Here is a 21,002-nt window from a genome sequence, read left to right as displayed (position 1 = left end):
GCCAGCAGGTGCCAGGCACTGGCTACCAGTGCTCGTCTCTTTCCCACCCCCAGTCAATTTTAGAAAGAAAGGAATATTCCATGACCTACAGCAGGTTTGTTTCCATTTCTTAAAAAAGTCTGCGGATTAGTGGGTACTCACGATTTGAGAAGGAAGGAAGCTTAAAATTCCCCTTTTTGGAAAAGTGGGCTGGAGCTCTGCTGAGGGGATGAGGGCTTGATGTCCGGGCATCCGTCCCTGTCTGGCCAGGGCCACCTGGGCAAACCCCGCCCCATCCCCCGAGACACACAACCAAGTGACCCAAAGCCTTTCTTTCCACTGAGAAAGTGGCTGGAGAAGGGACAGGACAGGAGAGGAAGGTGTGGGCAGCTGGAGACTACCAGGCCCTCCCTCTTCTTTCCCGACACGAGTGAAGCACTGTTTACTCAAGATCTTTTTATTCCCCCTTTGCCATCTTTTCTGCAAACCCCTTGGGTTCAGACTGGAAGAAGCTGCACATCAACCCTGCCTTTGGCCAACCCTCGGGCTGCAGGGTAGAAGGCAAAGACCACCACCCGGACACCGCCTGAGGGAACCCACAGTCTAGCTGGAGAGAACAGCCTGGGAAGGCTTCCTGGGGGAGGTGAGCAGAGGTGGAAGGAGAGAGAAGGCCCGCTGCTCTGGGAACCAGACCCCTGCATCTCGGATCCAAGCAGCTCTGCCAGGGAATTTGTGGGTCTGTGGGTGCTTCAGGGAGGACAGGAAAAAGGCCCTTGAGTCTCAGAGGACTCCACATGGCCCCACTGTCCGCTGGCTCCAGAGAACGTTGTACAACACAGACATGGCTTCTGGGCCGCCTGACTCACTCCGGGGACTGGGGGGCATGGCCAGTGGGAGGGGACACTGAACTAGATGACACCTAAGGTCATTTCTGCAGCCTTCACGGCACAGAGGGGCTGGGGGCCTCCCGGTCAGCGTCAGGAGCTGGGTGCCCACTGGCCAGCACAGAGGACAACTCCAGTGCCCAGGATAATCGGGAAGGGGCTTCGTGGCGGGGTGGTTTCATCTCAGAGGCCATCCAGGGCTTGCCGGACAGGGGCGTCCAGGGAGGCGGCCGTGTGGACGGAGACACCAGGGGCACCGATGCTGGTTTCCCAGCAGTCAAACCCACAGCTGGTCAGCGCCTGCTTCATGGCCTCCACCTCCGGCCGCTCCAGATCTGTGGGGAGGAAGGGCAGCAGGTCACCCCTGACAACCGTCCACTCCCTTGGAGAATGTTTGTCTCCGCTCACGGCACAGGCCCAGGGGCCGGTCTTCCTGTTGGTATGCCGAGCCTGGCACCCTCCCCGGGAGGGTTGTGGATCCCGAGTCACACGGACCTGGCCTTGGCTCAGCCGTGGGGCCTCAGACAAATGACTTCCCCTCTCTGAGCCTCTGTCTCCTCATCTGGGAAAGGGGATAATAATGAGACCTACCCCTCAAGGGTCACGGTGAGGCTGGCATGGGCTACTGCAGGTGGAGAGCCTGGCACAGCGCCTGGTACACCACACACGCTCAAGAATGTTCTCTCGCCATCGTCATCGCCGCCTGAACTAGGTCCCCACAGTCAAGGTCTCCTGAAGTTAGGACACGGTGACTCCCTGAGGCCTGGGAGTCCCACTGAGGCGGAGGGGGCCTCTGTGGGCCACTGAGGGCTTATAGCAGAGCAAAGGGGAAAAGCAGGACAAGAAAAGGAAGGAGGAGAAGGCCAAGAAGGGGAGACGGAGAGAAAGGAAACCAAAAGGAGCAGTGACTCCCACCCCAGCACAGGGGCTGCTATAGGCCCGTTCCTCATCCTCGGCCCTGCTCTTTCCCCAGAGACTAAGAGGAAAGAGACCCCTTTCTTTTGTAGCAAGGTCAGTCCACATCATGGCCCCATCAAGAGGTGACAGCAGGGGATGCAAGGCTGGTAGGGTTGGTGGTGACAATGTCCTGGTTACTTCTCAAGCTTGTGGGAGGCTTGGCAGGTAAGGAGGTGGTGGGAACAAGCCCAGCACCAGCCTCTCTAAATGCATTTTTCCTCCTTGAATCTAGGCAACAATCTTACATAAACTAGATTGTTAGCATCCTTATTTTACCAATGTGGCAACAAAGGCCCAGAGAGGTTAATTCACTTGACCAAGGCCATATAGCAGAGCTGAGACTGTTCAGAGGCCTCTTCTTTCTCCCAAGGGAACTGCCCAGGTGGAACCCTGCCCATCCCCTGGGTACCTGGCCTGAGAAGCGTGATGCCACAGCCCCCGCCGCCCGCGCCAGTGAGCTTGCTGTGCAGTCCGTGGGCCATGGTCACCTGGCACAGCCGGTCCAGCGAGGCATGGCCCACACCAAGGGCATTCAGATGGTGCTGGTTCATGTCGATGAGCTCCTGAGGGAGAGAGGTCTCTGTTCCTGCTTGGCCTACCTGAGGTCGAGGTCCTGTGCCCGCCCTGTCCACGTGACAGCTGCTGGTTTGGGAACGCAAATGGCTCTGACTACCCAGCACACTGTCCCTCTCCACTGATAAAAGAACCTCTCCTTCCTGCAGGACGTCCCACGGGGCTAGGATGGAGCTGGTGGTGAGCACATGTCCCAGGCCTGGCCACAGAAGGCTCCGGCCATGGGGACTGATCAGGCTTGTGACCCCAGCTGGGCCAATGAGATCCCTCCCAGGGTTTACTCTGCCTCTTTCCTTGGAAGCTGCCAAAACTGGTTGGCTTCAGAGGTAGGCCGCCAGAGTTATCTTCCCTGCACATGGTCGGAGATTACAGAGAAGATGTAGATTTCACACTAGATCTTTGGCCCCTGGATCCAGCTATGCCTGAAGCTGTCCCCTCTGGTCGTGTCAGTTATAAGCCAATAAATTCCTTTTCTGCTAAAGTCTAGTTGAGATGGATTTCTGTCATTTGCAGGAAAAGAAGTCTCAAGTAATATGCCACCCTACAGCTCCCTCAGCTACCGATTTTCAGAATAAGAAGAGGTTTGTAGTTCTAACAAGGTCACAAGTGGGGGAAATTGCTAAATGTTTGTTCAGGTTTCTTTGATTATGCATAATAAAATTCCTGCCCTCCTGCAGATCAAACAAGATACAGGTTGATGAAATAACAAAGCTAACAACCCTCACTGCCCAGGCGTTCCCTATTTACATTTCATTTACTCCATCGGTGTCTGGCAAATCCCTTCAACATGCTGCTGGCACCCTACTAGATGCTGAGGCTCTGAGGATGAGCTCCGGTCTACAGGGAAGTTACAAATGTGGGATCTGGAGGCAGAGGGGCCTGGGTTTGGGTCCCAGCTCTGCCACTTCTTGGTCGTTTGTCTTGGGAAGAGGTCTTTCACTCTGAGCCTCAGTTTCCCCCCTTGTAAAGCAGGGATTGTAAGAGTATCTGCCTCATTGCTGTGAGGATGGAATGAGGTATCTTTCACATGATGCGTGGAATGGGGTAAGTGCTTGGCAAACGTCAGCTGCTGTTAGTACTTTTATGGTTGCATTACTATCATCCCCATTTTTCAAAGGGGAAAACTGAGGCTCAGAGGAGAAAGTGATTTGCCTAAGGTCACTGAGCCAGTAAGGTACTGAGCTGGCACGGGAAGCCGGGTCTGCCTGATGCGAAGCGTGCATCTACCCCGCCTCTGAGAGCACCCTTGGCATCCTTCCCGCCACCCACTTCTTGCCGTGTGCGGCTTGACAGCATGCAGCTCTGCCCCGGGGTCCTGGGAGCGCCTGTGTGCCATAAGGGTTGCCAATCACAGGGCTGTCTGCCGAGGCCCACCTGGTTCTCCTGCCTGGAGCCGTCGGGCAGGGTCGGGTCTGCCTCCCCCCCGCAGCCCGCCTCACACACCCCAGTACTTTTGACAAACGAGCAGACAGGCGTGATGGCCCGGTGGCAGCCTCGGGTGCCTTTCACCAGCCCCGAGGGCTGGATGGGAGGGAAAACTTCTGGGGGCCTCTCTCTGCGCCTGAGCACCAGGTGTCACGTTGCCAAGGCAGGTTCCAGACACCTGTCACATTCTGATCCAAAATCTGTCAAGGATCAGATGACAGGCTGTGACACAGGAGGACAGCTCGCTGGCTTGAGCGCAGAGCTGTCCGGGAGGCGAGCTGCACATTTCAGCGGCTGCCGAAGCCAAAAATATACACGATGTATAATCGACGTGCTGTTCTGAGGCATTCTCCAGGGGCTCAACAGGGTGTATTTTAGGCAGCACTCCATCATTATTAATTTCCTACTCGGGAGGACTGTGTTCCCTTCCTTTCTACGGGAAAGGAATTGAGAATGAGCAGGCAAAGGCTGGGGGAACGAGGGCAAAAGCCCAGAAATGAATTAGATGGAGTCCCTACACCGGGCCTGTAGTAGATACTCATTAAAAATTTGTTGGGAATTCCCTGGCGGTCCAGCAGTTAGGACTCGACGCTTTCACTGTCGTGGCCCAGGTTCAATCCCTGGTCAGGGAACTAAGATCCTGCAAGCTGTGCAACAAGGCCAAAAAAAAAAAATTGTTGACTAAAGGAATAAACAAGTAAGTCAGTGACTCCCTAGCTCAGGGCCACTCACTAGTTGGAAAACCTCAGAGAAAGTCATCCTCTTTAGGTCTTGGTTTTTATATCTGTAAAAGGGTGGCAACTTATCCACTTCACAGGTAGGTTGTTGTAGGACTAAGTGAGGAATCATTTGTGAAGAGACCTGGGAGAGTAGCAGTTCCCACTCATTACAGGGGCTGCAGACTCAAATGCCTACAGTGGGACAGGGAGGCACCAGGCAAAGAGTATAGTGGCTGTGGGTAATACTTAGGGAGTGGTGGGGACTACGGAGAAATGGAGACCCCAGGGCCACTCTCAAGGGGGTCCCCTGGGCACCTCCAGCTGACCGCTGCCACACAGCTATGTCAGCCGGGGCTGCCGGATCTTCTGATTCTTGCAGGGAAGCCAGATGGCTTTTTAATGCAGTCCATTCACTGGGCCAGATGGACCGGGTCTGGGAATGAGCCTGGGCCCTCTGGCTGAGCTGGTGGCTCATCGGGCATTGTGCTCGTGTGTTACCCACAGGGCCTCACTGCACTCTTAAGACAGTCCAGTGAGGCCACGATTCAGACCTGGGCCTGAGGAAATCCAAAGCGTGAGGTCTCAACCTCTACACTAGAATTAGGCACAGGGTGGTGGCTGGAGTATTGACAGTGAGAGAACAATTTTAGACCATGTCTGATCCACAGCATGCAGGTGAGAAACAGTTACTGCATGAATAGATGCACTTAGCAAACATGACGGGAAGCAGCCAGGGGAGAAATTGCTCCTGGACCTATGGAGGACTGTGTCCTTACATGCATGATCCCAAACCTGGCCCGTCGTACTTAGCACATGCCACGCACCGCCCTCAGTGCTGTCTGTGTGTTCACTTGATTATTCCGAATCACCTGGGAAGAGGCTTCAAAAGAAGGCACGCTTGCTCACGGGTGCACACATGGGTGCCCAGGCCCGGCCTCTGTGTTTTAGCTCCCAGGGATTCTGAGCGCAGATGGGGAGCCCCTGCCTGGGACAGCGCCATGGGTGAGGGACCCCGATCCTGCAGGCGGGCTCTTACCTCCAGCACAAGGTAGTGCTCTGGGGCCGGGGCCGCCGTCATTTCCCCCAGCAACCGCTCGCACTCCAGGGAAATGGCGTCTATGGAGGTCAGGAGGGGGGCCATGATCTCTGGGAACTGCAGGGAAAGGGATCGAGGGCCCATGAGGCCTGGGGGCTGGCAGACACTGGACAGCTGCTCCAGCACCAGGGCAGGGGGAGGAGGTGTCCCCAGGGCCCACACCCACCCTCTAAGGAGACCCCCTCTCCTTCTGGCCTGGTCCCCGCCTTGTCCAGTCACGCTTGACCCAAGCGGGGGTTCTCACTGCAAAGCCAGCACGTCTAACAATGCCTGTTCTGCCTCCCGGCAGGGGTATGGACAGACGGTACATTCCCAGGTCCCCTCCACCCCACCCCCCTCCACTAACCCACGAGGCAGAGGGGGGGCTTGGACACCCAAACGTGAGTGCCGTGGCCCTGCCGGGAACCCGCCCAGGAGTGGAGCCAGCGGCACCTTCAGCAGCCTGCTCTTGACGCCGGCCACCAGGGCCTTGGTGCTGCGAGGGACTTTGGTGTTGGTCAGCAGGATCTTCAGAGCTGGTGGCCTGTGGGGTGAAGAGGGTCCACAGTGAGCCCAGGACAGGGCAGCTGGGTCAGGGCTGGGGCCCGCCTGTACTCCGCCCCACCCTGACCCAGTGCAGGAAGCAGAGGCCCGGGGAGGCGACGTCAATGGCAGGCTGGAGACAGGTCCAGGGAGCATGGGTTCCTGACGCCCACCCCGGGGTGCCCACCACCGCCTACAGCTGCCTCCCTGCTTTGGCCCCTGAGCGGATGGACATTTTCCTTTGGCTGGTGACTCACTCATTCATTCATTCAACCTCGAGCGAACATGCACATGGAGGGCCTGGCATGCATGGAGTTAGAAGTACAAAGGGTACAAGAAGGGGCTGAGGTTCTGTCCTGTGGGCCACCCCAGGGAACTGGAGAGGAGCGTGCTGGAGATTCAAAAAGAAAAAGCCACAGGACCAGGGATGGGTCATGGAGGGGGCATGGGGAAGAAGGATGCTCCAGTGGGCACAGGAACGCGAGGGGAGGGCAGCCTTATGGGAGAGTCAGGGTCCCAGCGCTCTGAGCCAGTTCTTGCCCTGCCTCGACGGTGCCCAGACCAGTGGCCCTGGTTTGATACTAGGTGTGGTTAGAGGAAGTCAGTCACCCCCAGATGGGAGAACGGAGGGCCTGGTGGGGCCACGGTCAGCCGGCTCTCCAGCACGACCCCGTCGTCCTCATCTGCCCTCTGGGCTTTCTAATCCCTCCTAAAGCCACAACCCCAATTGTCCTTGTGGTTGGCTGTCTTTGGGGACTTAAGCCACTGTTTCTTGTCATCCCAACCTGCCTTTCAGAGCACTGCTCCAAGGCCAGGGACAGAGCGTGGAGAATTTGGATGAGCTCTAGCCAGAGATAGCTGGAGACAGGCCCAATACGTTTATTCGCTTTTCTTTTCACAGATCAAGATTGTAAAATCCAACAGGGCTGGAAAAGGCTGTCAGAAACCTGCTTGATCTCACCGCCCATAAGCCCATGAAATTAATATCGATTCTCAGCCTTGGAGACTGGCTTTTTTTTAACTTTACAAACGATGAACATTCTATTTGGCTTTTCTCTTCCCTTTAAAGACAAGCCATTCCTCAAAAGGGCAGCATTCTGGGAGGTCGCATCTTGATCCTCTCCGCAAACAATGCTTTTATTATTTTTTTTTTATTGAGAAGCACCAGGCGTGGTCTGGGGTGCAAGGGCTCCTCTTTAAGCCATTGGTGGGATTAATGTGGAGTCTGGCCTCCTGGCTTCTCAGAGAATCTGCCATCTGCTCGCCGCAGCACCCTGTAACCAGCAGCAAAGGTCAGCCGCTCTGTCACCATCCATCAGGATGGGAGAACTTTGGGTGTCACATCTTCATCTTTCTCAGAAAAAGTCCTCTGCAAACGGGCCTGCTGCTAGCCCTGCGGGCCCCACAAAACTCAGGGTCCTATGACATCCAGTGACCACCACCTGGGGCTATGCCCTGTAAGTGATCTGGGCCTGGCTATGTCCTCAGCCTCATCTCATCTCTGCCCTCCCTTGGAGCTCACTCCACTCAGCCACACTGGCCTCCTGGCTGCTGCTAAGCACGCCAGGAACACTCCTGCCTCAGGGCCTTTGCATGTGCGTCTCCTCCTCCAGGGACCTGCCCCGGCCTCGGCAGCTCTGCTCAAATGCCGTCCGGTTAGAGGCTTCCCTTGATCAGCCTGTCCAACTCCCCCCTTCACGTTCCGGCCTTCACTCTGCTTTATGTGTCCTAAGGCCATGGAGATGGCCTGCTGTGCCCTTACAGGGACATCTGTCTGTGGGTTGTCCTCCCACAAAGTGGGAGTTCCATGAAGGCGGGACTTTGGGTTCCCTGCTGAGGCCTCAGCACCCAGGAGTTTTTCAGAGATATTTGTAGACTGGATGAATGAATTTGGTCAGGAAGGAGTGAATAAGCACTTGATAAATACCATTTCTGATTTCATGCCCAGGATCCCTATTACGTAAATGAGAAGACAGAGGCCTCAGGAGAAGTGACTCACCTAAGGGCCCCCAGCAGGCAAATGGCAGAGCTGGGCTCAAACTTGAGCCTGTGGACCCCAGAGAATCTGCCACCACCCCGCCACCACCACTGGTCACTGTGCACACCTTGGGGCCTCTCCCCACGCCTCCGCATGCCTGGGAAGCCCTCCAGCGCTCAGCTCTTAATTCCCCCCATAGGCCATGCATGTGCCTGGCCACATCTGCATTGATCTTCTGTCCCCAGGGCCCAATTCAGGGCTTAGGATACAACAGGCTCACAGGGAACAGAGTGAATGACCTGCCCCTGCCCTGAGAAGGACTCCCCAGGTCTGCAGCCTGCCTATGACTGTCATCCCCAGCGGCTTCAGAACCCCGAGGACACCTGTGTGCCGAGGATCACAGCCATGACTGCCTCCTCCAAAAGCCCGTGGGCTGAGGGCAGGCACGGGCCCACAGACCTCTGCATCCCGCCTTCGCTCCTGCTCTCACTGCACGTGGATTCGGTCCACCTGGCAGGGCCAGCCGCCACTTGGGCACAAGACTCCCCTGCCATCGCTTCCACAAGCAGCCGGAGGAAGCTGTTCCGAGCTCCTAAATGGTTCCGCTCCCTCCTTTGTGTGGAGCAGTGGCTGTCACCCAGGGGCACTTGCCCTCCAGGGGACAGGTGGCAATGTCTGGAGCTCTCTTTGGTTGTCACACTGGGAGACAGGGGAGGTGCTACGCGTATCCGGTGGGCAGAGCCCAGGGATGCTACTAAACATCCCACGCTGCACAGGACCACCCCCACTGCAAGGGATTCTCCAGCCCCAAACGTCCGCAGCGCTGAGGCTAAAGAAACGCTGATGTGGGGCCTCAGAAAGGCAGGCTTGGCTCCCAGAAGCTGACAGAGCAGGGGTGGGGAGATGCCAGAGGTGCAGGCAGAAGGAGTCCGCACCATGGCCTGCCAGGTCACTGAGCCTCGAATGGAGTGGCCCAGCTGGCAGAGGCAGAGGGCCGGGACCTGCTGTCCAGCTGCCAAGAAGACCACCCTGGCTGCAGAAGGTGACAGGGAGCCCTGGGACCCTCAGAGCGTGGAAAGGTGCCCCGAGGCGGCAGAGCACCCTGGGACAACCACTGCCCCCCCACAACTTGATGGAGGGCTCAGGGAAGAGCCAGGAGGCACCTGCTCCTGCTGGCCATGAGCTTCACTCCTGCCGCTGATGTTTCCACACTGAGTGCAAACAGAACAGAGGGTGTTGGAATTTAATACGCATGTCTGTAATTCCAAGGCTTCCGGCGGGAAGGCGGAAGGAAATACAAAACAAGCTGCAAGTTGCTAAATGTCCCTTCCACTCGGACTCCCACGAGCCTGCTGCGGGCTCCAGTCGTGCTCGGCCACGGTGCCATCACTATAGCAACTCCCACGTTGTCTTCTGGTGGCTTGTGTGTGTATGTCTGTCCCTAACTGCCCAGGACTATGTCCGAGATTCATCTTTATACCCCTAGGCCCTAATGCAGTGTCATCTGGAACACAGGAAGGTATCAGTTCTTGTTTACTGAACAAATGGACGGATGAACAGGTAACTGAACGGATGAACAGGTAACTGAATGAAGGTCTGGGGAAACAGCCACTTCCTGGAAGTGGAATGGCGCAGCCTTGCATGACCTCCCCCTCTGATCTCTCGGCAATTTAAGAGCTAAAGTGGGGAATTCTCTGGCGGTCCGGTGGTTAGGACTCTGCACTCTCGCTGCTGAGGGCCATGGGTCAATCCTCCCTGGTCAGGGAACTAAGATCCCACAAGCCACGCGGCACAGCAAAAAAAAAAAGAGCTAAAGTGGAGAGGAAAGAGCAGGCTTCCTCGCGGCCCACGCCCTGTGGGACCACACAGGGGAGGGGATGCCCAGGGGCACATGCCCCTCACTCCTTCCCAAAGAAATGGGGCTCCCCCCTTCCCTGCCAGACGCGGAAGCTGCGGCTCCCCCAGAATTACCTCTTTAAGGATGAAATCTTCCCTTGCTGGTATCGGAGCGCTCCTCCTAAAGAGAAGAAAGAGTGAGTCAGAGTCGTAGGAAAAGCTCCGTACCTGTGCCTCTTGGGAAAGGGGCTGGGTTCGGGGTACGGGTAGAGTGTCACCGTAACCAGACTCAACCCCATAACTAGGCATCTCAGCTTCAGGCAGCAAAGGCCCAGGAGGGCGCGAAGGCACTCTGCACCCAGGACTTGGGGTCCCTCCCTTACATCCAGGCATCCAGCTTCCCTCCGATGGGCTGCACGGTGATGGGGTAGAGGTGGGACTACAGCAGGCGTTCTCACCGGAGGGGAGCCCAGCTGGTGTGGTCTGCAGACCCCACAGCAATGGTTCCACAGCTTCACCATCTGGACCCCTGGGGCTGGGGGTCCCACTGAAACCGTAGCTGCCCAGGCCCCGGCCCACCTCCCAAGATTTGGATCTAGGACATGTGAGGCCCTGAGATGTCCCCCGTTCCCCTCCCACCAGGAAAATGCCATCTTCCTCAGAATCCACTGATGCTGCTCATCCCAAACCCACAGAGCCTGGGCAGCTACGCTTGTCATAAGAATTTCTAAAAGACTAAAAATAAAGAACACAGGCCCGAGGCAGCACCTACCCCAGGTGCTGACAGCGTTGTCCACTCCGGAGGGGTTCCCATGAATCACCCTCTCCCCCTGGAAGGCCCACTTGTTAATTAGTTCCAAGCTCTCCTCAGTCCACCTGGAGGAGACACAGAGATTTGTCTTTACTGTCCATGGTGGTGAAGAGGGGGCTGGGGGTCACCGAGGGAAGCAGAGGGCAGGGGTCACAGGCTGGGTTTGCTGGAGACCAAAAGGCAAAGGGGCTTGGGCCCCGAACTCAGAAAGAAGAGAAAAATAAACAATTCTGAACCTCTCCGGCTAAAGAGCACGCCCTAAAGCATGCCTTTTCGCCTGGTACAGCGAAAAGAGACAAGGCTTTGAGTTCACGGGATCCTGCTTTTTGCCTCTTACGAGCTGAGTGACCCTGGGCCCCTTGCCTGCCCTCTCTGAGCCTCACTCTTCTCTGTAGGATGGTAACTCCTCCCTCCTCACAGGCTCAGCGCAGGGGTGTGGAATGTGGGTCATCTCTGGATCCCTCCCCAGCCCGTGGCCACAGTGCCTCCCCAGAAGGGATGTGGACTCAATGACGGTTTAAGTGAACAGACCCAAAACATGTGAGTATCAAACGAGGGCAAGTGCTCAGCCCCACTGCCCCACCTTCTCTCTCAGCTCTTGTTTCCTTTCTGTCGAGCCCCTGCCCCGTGAAATGGCAGAAGCCACTGGGGCTTGTGCAGCTGAGCTGGGAATCAAGCAGGGAGCTGGGGTGAACCCCATCCCGCCGCTGACTCACTGGGCATCCCTGAGCAACTGCGTCACCTCCGACCCTCAGTGTTCTCATCTGGGAAATAGGGATAAAGATGTCCACCTCACAGAGGATTTTGTGGGATGGAAAAAACACAGGTGCTTTGTAAAATGCCCAGGGGAGAGTATGTGCTCTGGAAAAAGAGGCCACCTGGGATCACGGCACCTGGAGTCACTCCAAGCCTGGTCCACCCACTCCTTTGCTGTGGAGCCTTGGGCAAGTCAATCACCCCCTCTGAGTCTCTTTCCTCATCTGTCAGATGAGGATTTTAGGGACCTGAGACTCACACGGTGGTTGTGAGGCTATGATTCATAGTGAGTTAACACTGCTCAAAGCTACTGATTACCCAGGGCCAAGCACTGCGCTAAAGGCTTTCTCTAATGGACGATCTGTAATCCTCACAATCACAATAACTCAAAAGGGAAGGCACAATTACCATCCCCTTTCTTACAGCAGAGGACACCGAGATTCAGACCACAGTACCACTCACTGCCTGAGCTCGTTAACTACTGACCTTTTTGGTGCCGACGAGACTCACTGACTTGTCCAATATTTATTGAGCATCTACTATGTACCTGTGACTAAGCCCACACAGACGCGGTCCTTAACTGCTTGCAGCTTGGAGTCTAATACAGAGCAGATGTCAGGAAGCCACCAGAACTTAACTACAGCCTCTGGGAAGTGCGATGCCGGCTGGACGGGGCACACCCTGTTCTGAATGGAGGGGCTGAGGGACAAGGTGGGTCAGTGAGGCAAGACATAGCGGGAGAGCAGTCCAGCCCGAGGCTGTGCAGCCTGTGTTACTCCTGGAACTGGACAAGAACTGGCCCTTTCCAGGACCGAAAAGTGAGCGAGCAAGCCAGCAAGGTGGGGAAGGGGTAGCTGAACATAGCCCAGGGCCTGGCCCACTCTGCAAACTCGAGCCTTCCTTCCGATTGGGAAATGCTGGGGGGCAGGGCGGGTGGGTCTGCTCTCTTCACAGCTTCTGAGAAGGAATGATGGGTCTTCAGGGGAGGTGGGAGAACTGGGTGGAAGGAAGCAGCATGAGAAAGACCACAGCCACATGCACATTGGACACTGGCCCACCCACAGGCGTGTACATGCACGCACGCACACAAAACCACCCATATCCTTTGAAAGGCAGAGCCAGTTGGCCGGCCTGTGGGCAGGTGTCTATGTGGGACACCCAGGGCAACACGGCCTTCACTGCTCTGGGCTAGAAGCAGTGATCAGCACACAGTAATGAGCGGCTGTCTTGAAGCCTCCTTCCTGAGTCACCATCTTATCTCGGGATCAGCACATGTCAAGACTGGAAGCTCCCCCCACCCAAGGGATCATAGGTGCTGCCCCTCACTTTCAGATGAGGAAATGGAGCCCCAGAGAGAAGCCAGTTAACCTGCAAACCTGAGATTCCTGAAAACCATTCCGGAGAATAGCTGCCTCGCATCCCCCGCAGGTGCAATCATTACGGGCTCATTACCTGCCGAATGCTTCCCACGGCCACCTCCGCGGGCCCCTCCCCCCCCCGCCCCGCCCCAGCCTCTCTCCAGCACACGCCCTTCAGAGCAGCCCTGGGGAATTTGGACCGGGAATCACATCAACAGTCCCACACACCTGCTGTGGCCACGGGGACCAAAGCGACCTCCGGGCTTAGCCAGCAGAGTCCCCGACAGCACAGCTGGGCCCACATGGCTGGTACATAAGGCCCCCCAGCGGGAGGGCTCCCCGGAGCCATGAGGGCCCAGGGCAGGCGTCACCAAGAAGCTGCCAGGCTGGATGCTGGGGCCTCATCCCCAACTCCCAGGGCAAACTGCATTATCTGCGCTAGGGCCGGTTTCTCAAGTTTCCCCAAGTAACAGAAACAGTCCACCGGCAGCCCTGTCTGGACAAGCCTCAGTGACTTACAATAAGCCGCGGAGGAGACGGTGCGACCTTGTGGGTCGAGGACCCACGGGAGGGGAGACGCCCTGACCTGACGGACACTTCTGTTTATTTCTCAGCACGTTACACTGCTTTTCATAACCATTTGGTACCAGCTGGCAACACCCGCCGGGTATCCGTATCGACATTTACAGCCTCACTGAGTGAGGCTCCCAGGGTGGGGTGGGGGGGCAGCAGGCTGGCCAAGGTCCCTCAGCGAGTCGATGGCAGGGGCGGCCCGATGGCTCCTCTGATCCATTGCCCTCTACATCCGGGCTCAGGCTCTTTCTACCAAATCACGGGCACCTGAACCCAAAGGAGGCAAGGAGGGGTGGCGGGTTGGGGGCAAAGAGCTCAGGCTCTGGATTCAGACCGCCGGGTCCAGATCTAGCTCTGCCATCACTAGCTGTGTGGCTGCCCTGTCCCCCAGCATCCTCAGCTGTAACGTGGCCAAGGGACACCTCTCTCCTCTTGGTGCAGGGTGCGGAGCCCAGGAAGGACAAGGAGCGAGGCAAGGGCCTGATTACCTGTTGGCGGCCTCGCCATCCTTCAGTGGGTTTGGGATCTCCTTGCACGCAGTCAGGAGGGCAGCCGCCAAACACACGGAGTAGGCGGCACTGGAGCCAAGGCCGGCCCCGGTGGGCAGCTCCGACCACACGGCAACGTCCAGGCTGGGCAGGGCCCTGAAACACAGCAGGCAGCAGAGCGTGGCTCTCCTGGAGGGCCGCGAGGGGCCCGCGCTGAACCGGCGGCCCAGACCCAGGACTGGACACGGGCAGGGCCTCACTCTAATTGTCTGGCCCAGTTTTCTGACCTCGGGGAGATCTCCCAACCCCAAAGGCACCCCTGTTGGATGGCAGGAACTCATGGTGAATCAGACAACTTGAAAACAGGGAGAGGATCGTTTAAGTCACTATGTTGTTGTCCAACCGGAGCTCTTCCTAAAAGTGCCTCGCGATCCACCGACCATTCCTGTAAACTCCTTCCTGCTCCCCACAGAAGCAAGGCTCTTTCAATGCCCTGCCCTCAGCATAGGCTGGTCCCTCTGCCCAGGACAGCTCTGCACCCCTTTCTCCCCCAGGGGAATTCCTACCCATCCTGCAAGACCGTCCTCAAATGATCCCCCTGGGCGCTGATACTGTGTTCACGGGATGCCTCTCCTGCTGGACAGCGTTTCCCAGCCGCGTGTAACACAGGCCTGCTCTGGATCAGCAGAGAGTTCCCAATCGCTGCATCTTACCTCTACTTCCCCCCAGCGAGAACCGTCAGACGTCAGGTTCTATCATTTCCATTAAGCACTCTTCCCGTTTTCCAAATATAACATTATAAGACTGAATCTGCCTTTTCAAACTGCACGTGCCCACCCCACCCACATCAGATTCTGGAATGTGTCCCCCGCCCTCACCCCAGAAGGGGACACGCCCCTCTCAAGGTGAAAACCCCGGCACTGGACTAAAAGTGTCAAGACGCGATTGAATGTGTCTGCAGCACAGCGCCCGGGCCCAGTGGCCGCTTAGCCAGCGTCTGCTGCACGAGTGAAGGGCTGCGCCTTGAGGCTTTCCCTTCAGGTTCTGGCCCACAAATCACAATGAACACGCACTGTGTGCCAGTTACAGTGCTAGGCCCATTTCATGTATAATGTTTCTAATCCTCTGATAGTTTTTCTGAGGAAGGTGATAATAATAATAGCTAACATTTATCAAGCTACGTGCCAGGCTCTGAATCAAACACTTTAAGTAAATGAACTCATCTAACTTCACAGGAACCCTACGAGGTAGGTGCTATTACCACCCCCATCTTACAGATGAGGAAACTGAGGCTCAGGAAGGGTAAGAACCTCACAAAAGCTAGTAAATGGTCGCGCTGGGGTGTGAACCAATGCCGTCTGACCCTCAGCCCGTGCCCTCTGTCACCATGTGATACCACCTCAGCAGGAATTTCCCCCTCTAGGAGCCGGCTTTCCCGAGAGAGGAGACAACCCAGATCTTATCATAACACAGGCTTCACTCTGCTAATCACGGAGTTCCCCTGGAGCCTGTGGGATGTGGAACAAGGGTGCCTCTCTGGGCATGGCTTGAAGAAGACACACCGTGGATCTGAGAATGGAATCTGGCTTTGGTTGAATCGAAGAGGCCAGAGGAGGCAGTGTGGGGTTAAAAAGGCAGGCGCCGACACTGAAGGGAACTAAGTTGATTTCCCAGCTCTCACCACTTACTAAGTAGTTGTGTGGCCCTGAATGTCTCTATCTCTCTGGGTCCCAGTTTCTCCCTGTGCAAAATGAGGAGAGTGTCCTTCTCGTGGGGTTGCCATGAATACTGAAAGCAGACCATACATATAGGGTCTAGCACGGCTCCTGGCACGCGGCGAGGACAGCTGCTGTTATTCAGAGCCTGGGAAGGAGCCCGTGCATCGTCCAGCAGCCAAAACTACCTCCACCCTGGCTCACTTTCCGGGGCAGGCTGCACCCGGACTCCCTGCCCCGACCGCGCACACACCTCTGACTCTGGCAGATGGACAGGTACAAGTAAAGGAAGGACAGCACAGCCAGGTGCTCGTGGTCGGCACAGTCCTCGGGGAAGCCCGCCACCTCCTTCAGCTTCTCCATTTGCTCCGGGGTGAGTGCTGTGACGTCACCTTGCTCTGTCACATGGGCAAACAAGTGCAAGCGGGTGGGTGAGAGGGCCTCGGGGCTTTTATAGACACCAGAATACAAAAGGCCGAGCAATCACGGGAGTCAGCATCTGGATGGACATGGACTCAGGGTCCGAGCACCACAGCTGAGGGTGTCGGGGACTGCAGGCTTGGGAGGCAGGCAGACTTGGGTTTGGGCCCTGATTGTGCCAGTTACTGTGACCTTGAGTAGGTGACTTAATCTATTTACACCTCAGTTTCCCTCCTTGGTAAACAAAGATAACAGCAGTACATCCTCCCAGGGTTGTTTAAATAAGGTACAGAGTATCCTTAGCACTGCTCCTGGCATATAGTAAGGGCTTAATTGCTAGTAGTTTTCAAATACACACAAGCACACACACACACGCACACACAAAGGCCTAGGACTGAACTCCACGGTACAAAATCAAAACCAAAGGCAGTATTATTTCCCTCTCCCAAAGCATAATTAGTGAGAACAGGACACACACATAAAACCAGGACACATAAATGCCCAAATGTTCACTATGTTTAGGACTATTAGGAGGGAACAAAAAACACTGGAAGAAAAGTGTGGCAGACACTGGCAACCTAGTAGAAAACTTGACACCAAAAAGTTCAGACCCCCTTTGTCTCCTTGGAGAAGTAGTCTAACGAGCCCTTGCGAATGACTACACTCCATATCACAGCCTCCACCCACCTCCCACCCTGTGGGATCATCAATAGCAACCCTCCCAGGCATCATGACTCTGCTCACAGGGGCTCAGAGAGGTAAGTGACCCTCCCAGGCTCACACAGGGAGTCTCAGACAGGTGGTCTGAGACGTGTGCCACTATACCTGGCTGCTCAATCCGTGCTACTGACATACAAAAGTAGCAGCCAGTTCTCATGGAACGTTTCCGGCCAGGCTGAGTGGCCTGGGGTAGCACGGAAAGCAAGGGCCAGGTTGCTCCAAAGTAGTGACTCTGAATTGAGGCTGTCCCTGCAATCACCCAAATACACACGCCGGGTCACCTACCACCACCACCGATTCTCAATAGGAGAGGGGCAGGGCCCGGAAGCCATCTGTACTGTTAAAACAACAACAACAAAAACCTCCCCCGGGGATCTCAAGGCAGAGCTGAGGCTCGCTTGAAATTGTGGGTTTTCAACTCTTCTTTCATCTCCCTGCAGGGTTTGGGAGTGGCTGAGTGACTAGCTGTGGACTGATTCTCATGGGGGACAGGGAACCATCTGGAAAAGGCTCCTAGGGCTTCCCTGGTGGCACAGTGGTTAAGAATCCACCTGCCAACGCAGGGGACACGGGTTCGAGCCCTGGTCTGGGAGGATCCCACATGCTGTGGAGCAAGTAAGCCCGTGTACCACAACTACTGAGCCTGCGCTCTAGAGCCCGCGAGCCACAACTACTGAAGCCGGGGTGCCTAGAGCCCGTGCTCCGCAACAAGAGAAGCCACCGCAATGAGAAGCCCGCGCGCCGCAATCAGGAGCAGCCCCCGCTCGCCGCAACTAGAGAAAGCCCGCGCACAGCAATGAAGACCCAACGCAGCCAAATATAATTAATTAATTAATTAATTTTTTTTAAAAAAAGAAAGGCCCCTGGAGGAGTCTCACTTGCCCCACCCTGGCTGGGAGACACTGTTCCAAAGGACGAGGCGTCAGCCCAGACAGGAGGCACTGAGAGCAAAGAACACACCGCAGCTTTGCTGCAGACAGTCACTCCGCTGATGAACGAACTGTGTCTGCTCAGGAGTGGACAAAACAGTCCCAACACTAGCAAAAATGAGCACGGAGGCCTTTATTTATTGGCATGGGAAGAGAGCCCCAATATATCGAAGAAGGCAAAAATCCCACACACTTCTAAGAAGTTTATATGGAAAAAAAAAAAAGAAGAAAAAGAAAACAGAAAAAGAAGGAAACAAAAAGAAAAAGAAGGAAAAAAAAAGAGAAAAGAAAAAAAAAGTTTATGTGGCTTGATCCAATTTTGGGTAAAAAACAAGCTCTCTCCCTATCTCAATCAATCAATCTAACTACTGGTCTACAGGAAATTACCCAGAAGGATGAACACCAAAATGCTTAGCGTTGTCCTGGGGGGGTGGAGTGGGAGGCAGTGATAATTGGGGATTTTTTTTTCCTGGCAACATCTCAGCATTGACCGTATTTTCCAGTAACATAAGTTACTTTTATTCTTAACGATCTTCAATCACACAAAACACCAAAATATTCTCTTTGTTAAAACAACATTGTAGAAGGGAGGCTCCCTTTGTCCACTCCCCGACCGAAGTACCCTCCAAGACATAACTAATCACCATTGTCAGCGGATATATATCTTCCCAGGCCTCTTCTCTGCATTTACATACCCACTGATACTTAATCTATACGTGCTGTTTTGCATCTTGTGTTTTTTCACGCAACAGTAGGCCCTGATGACCTGTCCCAACGGCTCACATAGACCCAGTGCATCATTTTATGCTTTTAAATTTAAAAAATATTAATAAATAAGTGAAGCTATTTTTGTGGGGACAGGAGAGAAAACACCCCCAGAGTGGCTGGCTTTTGGTCCCTTGGGGACAGCCTGGGCTGACAGCCCAGCTGTCCTCCTTCCCCCTCTCTTCGGGGCCCAGGCTCTTCCCGCACCTGGTTCCTGCTCCCTGCACTTACTCAGAAAGCTGGTGTCCAGCATCTGAAGCTTGGCCACATCCCAGGCCCGCTGGATGCCAATGTTGGGTAAGTTGAGGTCCACTTTCCCATTGCTGTGGGGCTGAAGCCGGAGGAATGTTCTCAAGTTCAAGGCCACAGCCAGTGCTACCTATAGAATGAAGGGCACAAGCAGTTAGCCTGAGGGTGGTTGGCAACAAGCATGGCTCCTGTCTTAGGAAAAAGGGGCCCTTGTCAATGAGCCGAGAAGAGAGGGCAAATACTAGCACACAGGCTACTCTCACCTATGTGCCCTCGGCAGACACTGCTAATCAACCTTGGCACCCTCTCCTAATCAAACGTTGGCACCCTCTCCCACACGCCTAGGCACAGCCACTACCAATCAGTTAGGAGTTAATACCTACTTATTTTTGCCCTCCCCACGTAAAAGTTCACACGTTCTCAACACCAAGGAATGGCTTCCCCATAATCACCATGCTTTCAAAGATAAATATAAGTTAAAAATATGAAAAACGACAGCTTGAAAGAGTGGAAAAAGCATGGCTTTGGGTTCAAGCAGACTCAGGTTCACTCCTAGCTCTACCGAGGTGTACGGGACCTTGATCAAGTTACCGATCTCCTCCTAAGTCCCAGCTTCCACGTCTGCAAAATAGGATAATAAAAGTTTAACATCAGAGAGTAGTTGTAAGAGGTAAACGAGACAATGCATGTCTCAGGCTCCTTTGCAGAATCCTATTCGTTTTCCCCAGAGTTTAGTCCTTAGAACTCTTCTCTTCTCCACCGAAGCTCACTTCCTAAGTGGCCTCATTCCACCCACGGGGCTTTCCATGTCATCTTTTTGCTCTCTTACTGGGTGGGCCAGAGAAGCCCTTCAGAGGGCCTAAGACCTGTCTTTTCTTTGCCCAGGTGGGGAGAAACTGACCTCCTCTCTGATGCACTCCCAAGCTATGCCTCAAGGCTTCCTTTCAGCTTCTTTTAAGGTTAGCATCAGGGAGAAGCAGTTCCTATCCTCAAAGGCTCAGGGGGCCTTGTACCTTGCCATGGACCACGGCGTGCTCTCCATGAAGGATGACTTTCCCTGGAGCAGACACTAGCAGGACTTCTGACAACATGGCTCCTGGGAGTCCTGAAAAGGAAAGCCAGAAAGCGGATGGAAGGTCCCCAGAACTCAGAGAATGCCTAGTTCAAGCTCACCATTATAATAAAAAAGGCAGCTACCATCAGCATTTGCTATGTGCCCAAATAACGCAGTGCAGGGTAGCAGTCAGCTAGACACATCAAATAGATCTGGGTTCAAATCCAGCTCTTCCACTCCCCAGTGATATCATCTTAGCTAACTCACTCAAATAGCTATGAACCTCAAAAGTTTCACGGGTACAATAACTGTACTTAGCTCAGTGGGTTTTGAGAAGGTTAAATTAAATAATGCAAGGGAAACACCATAATCACTCAAATACTCATGGTTACTTATTAATGGCTCTGTTCTTTGTTCCAGCTTTTATTATTACTACTATTAAAGACAGAAATTTAAATGAAATCATGAACCAGAAGGAACCTTTTCCTGGACATTTAGGCTGTTTCTAACGTTTCACAATTACAAACAGGCTGCAGAAAACAGCTGTTATACCTTTTTTTTTTTTTTTTTTTTGCACATTTAAGTCAGGATCTCTACAAGACAGAGTCCTAGAAAGTGACTTGCTGGGCGTACGTGTGCGCGTTTTAGATTTTTATAAATAATGCAAAACTACCATCCATTTAAGGATTTACCTCAATAGCGTGAGACCAGAACCGCACTATGCGCTAAGTATATACTACAGTGATCCCTGTTTCTTCGGGGGTAAACTCAGGTTCGGAGTGGGGGTACCTATTGCTTGTCCGAAACTCCAAATCCGGTCTGTCAGATTCCAGGTTGCCGGCTCGTCAGGACGGATTCTCAGAGTTGGGGAAGCTAAGCCAGAGAAGCCGGGAGCCCGGTCCAGGGTCGTCCTGGGTCTCGGCCTCGGACTTCGCGCCACCCTGTCCCGGGACCCCGACCTCTCACCTGTCGCCACAGGTCCTCTGCTTCCGAGCTCGAGCCGCTCCGGGACTTCATCCCCAAGCTCGCGGGCGGCCTGAGGAAGAGGCCTCTTCCTTCGCTCAGCCAATCAGAGCGCGCGAACCGAGAGCCCCTTTACCAATTGGCTTGAGAGTTGGCCAATAGCTGTTGCTAACTAAGTCCTCACGGGTTTCCCCGCCCATCTCCTTCCGTGAACCAATGAGAAACAAGTCTC

The 21,002-nt window shown here is 54.7% G+C and overlaps 1 protein-coding gene across 1 annotated transcript; it reads right to left on the bottom strand.

The window, feature by feature from the left end:
* Positions 1-420: 420 nt before the first annotated feature.
* On the bottom strand, positions 421-20,846 carry MVK (mevalonate kinase). Its single transcript, XM_029230421.1, has 11 exons — positions 20,597-20,846; positions 19,767-19,858; positions 18,736-18,883; positions 15,924-16,068; positions 13,956-14,111; positions 10,742-10,845; positions 10,105-10,150; positions 6,066-6,156; positions 5,574-5,690; positions 2,230-2,383; positions 421-1,198 (listed from the first exon to the last, which is right to left on the bottom strand). Exons 2-11 carry the CDS (start codon positions 19,842-19,844, stop codon positions 1,047-1,049), a joined length of 1,191 nt encoding a protein of 396 aa, XP_029086254.1. The 5' UTR covers positions 19,845-19,858; positions 20,597-20,846; the 3' UTR covers positions 421-1,046.
* Positions 20,847-21,002: the final 156 nt, after the last annotated feature.

This window comes from Monodon monoceros, unplaced genomic scaffold (genome assembly GCF_005190385.1).
Source record: "Monodon monoceros isolate NGI ecotype Baffin Bay Population unplaced genomic scaffold, NGI_Narwhal_1 Super_Scaffold_1, whole genome shotgun sequence".
NCBI classification, from domain to species: domain Eukaryota; kingdom Metazoa; phylum Chordata; class Mammalia; order Artiodactyla; family Monodontidae; genus Monodon; species Monodon monoceros.
The sequence above is the reverse complement of the archived record's forward strand: the minus strand, read 5'-3'. Positions and strand labels throughout refer to the sequence as shown.